The sequence below is a fragment of the Montipora capricornis genome, chromosome 13 (assembly GCF_036669925.1).
Source record: "Montipora capricornis isolate CH-2021 chromosome 13, ASM3666992v2, whole genome shotgun sequence".
NCBI classification, from domain to species: Eukaryota; Metazoa; Cnidaria; class Anthozoa; order Scleractinia; family Acroporidae; genus Montipora; species Montipora capricornis.
Genome location: NC_090895.1, coordinates 43969958 through 43974957, shown reverse-complemented (window position 1 = coordinate 43974957; position 5000 = coordinate 43969958). Strand labels below are relative to the sequence as shown.

The window sequence follows — 5000 nt, the reverse complement described above, 5'->3', positions numbered from 1 at the left end:
ATTATGGCCTATCCAGATTATGAAAAACCATTTATTGTTCACACGGATGCATGTAATGATGGCCTTGGTGCGGTCCTCTATCAGCGACAGGATGGGAAAACCAGAGTCATCGCATATGCGTCCCGCACTCTTACACCCGCAGAGAAGAACTATAACCTTCATGCCGGAAAACTCGAATTTCTGGTCTTGAAATGGGCAGTGTCGGACCAATTCCGGGATTATCTATATTATGCACCCGAATTCACAGTGTATACCGATAACAATCCGCTGACATATATACTGACTTCCGCAAAGCTGAATGCGACCAGCTTACGCTGGGTTGGCGAACTAGCAGATTTCAGGTTCCAAGTGAAATACCGTCCAGGCAAGTCCAATAGTGATGCTGACACGCTGTCACGAATGCCTCTGAACATTGAAGATTACATGGCCACGTGCAGTGAAAGAAGCAGCTTAGAGGTCGTACAGGCAACTATCTGTTCCGTGCAGTTTCAAAGTCGAGGTGACTTTCCGTGGCTAACAGCTTTAACTGATTCGATTACAGCCCTAGACGATGACAACATTATTACAACAGACCAGCAAATTGACCTTAAGCAAGCGCAAGAATTAGATCCAGTGATTAGCAGGGTTATGCACTTCATACAGTCAGGGAAGAGACCTTCAGTCAGAGAAAGTAAAGCTGAATCCAGGGACGTACAGCGGCTGCTGTTCGAGTGGAACAAACTGATCATAGGAAACGACAATATATTGTACCGTAAAACAAGCACAAACGAACAGGTTGTATTACCCCGGAAACTTCGTAGGATTATTCTTAAAGAAGTCCATGAGGACATGGGCCACTTGGGTGCTGAAAGAGTGTTTGATTTGACAAAAGCAAAATTTTACTGGCCACACATGAAAAATGATATCACACACTTTGTTACCAAAGTATGCAGATGCATCAAACAAAAACCACCTGTGATCAAGCAGCGAGAGCCACTTAACCCAATTGTCACCACAGCGCCCTTTCAAATGGTCTCACTGGATTTCCTCCATGTTGAAGCAAGCGCAGGAGGCTATCAGTACATCTTGGTAGTGATGGATCACTTCACCCGGTATGCTCAAGTTTACGCAACCAAAGATAAGTCTGCAAAGACCGCAGCAGAGAGGGTATACAACGATTTCATCTTGCGTTTTGGAGTCCCTGAAACAATCCACCATGATCAAGGCGGTGAATTTGAGAACAAACTGTTTTACAATCTGAATAAACTTCTTGGAACTCGTCATTCAAGAACTACGCCGTACCAACCCCAGGGGAATGGTCAGGTTGAACGCTTCAACAGGACATTACTTTCAATGCTCCGGACTCTGCCAGAAAAACACAAGTCAAGGTGGCGTGATCACCTGAACAAAGTGGTACATGCATATAATTGCACGAAGAATGACTCGACAGGTTACGCCCCATTTTTCCTTCTATTTGGCAGACCCCCGCGTCTCCCTGTTGACTTGATGTTTAACCTTAAACCACCCACTGGATTCAGTTCCTACCCAGAATATGTTAGAAAGTGGCGAAATGCTATGTCAGAAGCTTACAAGATAGCTTCAGAAACTGCCCAGCGGAATGCTCAGCGGGGAAAGAAACAGTATGACAAGAAGGTACGACACATCGTGCTTATGCCTGGAGACAGAGTGCTTGTTCGAAACCTGAGTGAGCGAGGCGGACCAGGAAAACTGAGGTCATACTGGGAAAACGAGGTGCACATAGTTGTGGAGCAAAAGGGCAATGGCATGCCAGTCTACGAAGTCCGACCAGAATCGGGAGCCAAGCCATCCAGAGTACTACACCGCAACTTACTGCTACCATGTACTTACCTACCTGTGGGCGAATCCAATCTACCAGTTTCTCAAACCTCCCGAAGTGGTCGTAGACAACGTAAGCGGATGCATGTGCCAAAGGACAAGCAGTTTGCCCAAGACTCGTTCACGGCTAGCCAAAACGAAGACAACAGCAATGAAGATACCGGTATCCCATCACTTGTACCAAGTCAACTGCAACCGTGTGTCCGGCCCGGTAATAGTGCGCACCCTTCCGAAGAATTGCGGGTCAACCAAGACTCTCCAGTTATTGGCAACAACTATCACTGTGAACAGGAGGATGTCCCAGAGCCACCTAATGATGATGCACCAACCTAGAGTGTCCATGTGACGTTTGAGGCAGCCAATGAGTCAGAGCAATCCAGCGTCCTGGAAACCAATGAGTCTGAGGAACGACGTCCACAAAGGCTTCGAGAGACCCTGTCCGTCTGACATACGATGTTCTAGGCCAGCCCGTGTACTACCCTGCCGTAACTACTAACATACATTCTGTTTCAGGGTCAACATACCCAGCTCCTGTATCCTTCGGGTTGACCCCTCCATATCTACCGTCATGTCATTGGCCGCAGTATGGACTACCCATCCAACCCATGTATTATTTCTGTGCTTAAATACACCTTGACGAGGTGCGCACCAGGAGTACAAGGATATGACTAATATGTTTGTTTTACACTTAAAAAAAAAAGACTTGACCAAGTGAACATGTTTTATATTAACAAATGAGCACTAGGCTCTTAAGGATCTATTCTTTCAAAACCAAGAGGCATTAACCGTTACCGCCGAGTAAAAATATTGAAACTAGTCGCATAAAGGACACTGTGGACCTGCGCAACCCACCGATGTAGACCTACGTATGCCAGTCAAGTGAGACAATCAGCATGTTGTAAACAGAGGTTCAAATGTTGATGAATCCGTTTTTTTAAGGAGGGAGAGTGTGATAGTTAGCTCCCAGACCCCAAACGGGTGTAATTCCCCCATAGGCCCTTGTGGTCAGAAAATAAAACGAAAAAAAAGCACATGGTTAAAATGTTTGTAGATTTGATTGTTTTGCTCGCCGTTTCGCGAAGGTAAAACCGGCTCTTCTACATATACAAGTTCAGTGTTTATTTATATATTTTTTACATTGTTTCACAGCTTAGATGCTACAGCAATTTAAGCAGTCACATAAAGCTATTGTTAAAATTAGGTGCACAGTTGCCAAAGTAGCGTGGTTGCAATTTTCGAGAAGGATAGTGTGGGATTTTCTTCTTCTTTTTTTTTTTTTCGTGAATTAGCAGCAGAAAAACTGCTTAACATTTTCAACAAATGGGGGTTGAGGAGGAAGTCAAACAAAAAGTGTAGAGCCTGGTTTTCACTAACGACGCAAGAACAAGCTCAAGGATGAATACAAGCACAAGAGATTCGTGTCAACTGAAAACTTAAACGCTTCGGCTGCGAGTGGAATTTGGAACGGGTTCTTCTTCGTTGGACGAACATGACATCTTGCGTTCAGCTTGCGTTACGTCCCGTTTTCCACACAACGCAAGCGAACGCAAGCATATGCGCAAGCACAAGGAAAAGGAAAAATTTTGATCTTTGAGCTTGTGTTTATGCTTGCCTCATGCCCGTTTTCAAGGTGAAGCATCGATCGTAAAAAGTCTTTTTACGATCCATGCTTGAAGCGGCAATAAAAACCTTAAAACACGACATGAGTTCTTCCAACTATGAAATCGATGGAGATTAATTTTCGTGAAAATGTAAAATCATAATACTAATAATACAATAAAAGAATGAATTTACCAGGAAAACAAATGGCTATGTGATATTACAAGCACTTTACCAACGCAACATTAAGTGCCCTTTTTGGTGAAAAGTGGAACATTGTTTGCATATGATAAAAGACACCAGCTTATTTCTCCTATCGCGTAATAGCTTTTGAAAATATACGGAAATCCTTGTTATACACAAAAACATGTGCGATACATTTTTATTTTATAAGAAAGTTTAGGCTGGCATTAGCCAAAATTTTAGGGCATGCGCTTGGTCCACTTGTTGAGCGCCAGGGCCATGAGGCACATAAACAAGGGCTAATTTCCACACAACAAGGGCTAATTTGCAAGCAAACAAAAGAATTTCAACATGGTGGCCATTTTGGAATAAGGTGTATACCACACAACTGTGGTAGGCTCAAATTAAATAAAAATAATAAGCCCCAACTCTAGAATTAGAGATACTGCGTTACATGCACTGATACATGTATACACTTCGTCAAACGCCCCAGAAATGGCGGCTTTTTATCATGAAAATTAAAGATATAGCACAAAGATAAAAGATGGGTAAAATAATTAAAAGCTACTCGTACCAAATAAGTTGTCTTTAATTAAAAACGGAGATCGAGACACACAAACCTTTCAAGCGCCAGTTTCACTTGGCGGGAGATCGATGCACGATATCAAATGTCAGTGAAACATAACGTCCACAGCAAAGAAAAAAGCATTCAAGTAAACGGATAACCGATTTAGACTTCAGATTAAAAAATAGATAAAACAATACAAGAAGTTTCATTTGTTTTGGTCAATTTCGCGCTTTTAAGTAAAAAATATGAAAGTCAGATTAAATCTTCGTTCAAACAACACTACTTTCACTCAAAAGCCACTATCACTTTCATTATATTTTGGTAATTGGTTGTGCGAAGTCATATTGCTTGAGATCGCGGGTTATAAACCTAAATATGTTATTAGCGAGAACACCTGTTTTTTTTCCTTTAAATATCCGGTTTACCTCTGGTATTAGAGAGGTTACTAATGTTGAAATAAAAGTGTGGAGAGCAAACAAATTTGGTCGTTTTAATTACAATGTCGAACAGCAACGTTCTAAATAGTAGCGCGATCAATTTTCAGTGTTCCACCTTGGAAACAAATACTCAGTTTACAGAGTATCTTTTTACTGCGTACATACTAACATCGATTCTCAACGGTATTTCATCCATCACTGCTATCACTGGAAACGCCGTGGTGATCCTTGTGGTTTGGAAAACGCGGGAGCTTCACACCCCCTCCAACGTTTTGCTGTCCTGCCTAGCGCTCAGTGATTTGACCGTAGGTTTAATCGCGCAACCAAGTTTTGTGATCCACAAGATAGGCGAGCTTAACAACAGCTTAAGTATGTAC

At 42.5% G+C, this 5000-nt stretch overlaps 1 protein-coding gene across 1 annotated transcript in view; it reads left to right on the top strand.

Moving 5' to 3' along the window:
* The first annotated feature begins 4106 nt into the window (after positions 1-4106).
* Positions 4107-5000, top strand: part of LOC138030863 (uncharacterized) — a 9024-nt gene continuing 8130 nt past the window's right edge. The window contains exon 1 of the mRNA XM_068878725.1: positions 4107-5000. This exon is cut by the window's right edge and continues 113 nt beyond it. Within this exon, the coding sequence (XP_068734826.1) occupies positions 4686-5000 (315 nt within the window). The 5' untranslated portion in view covers positions 4107-4685.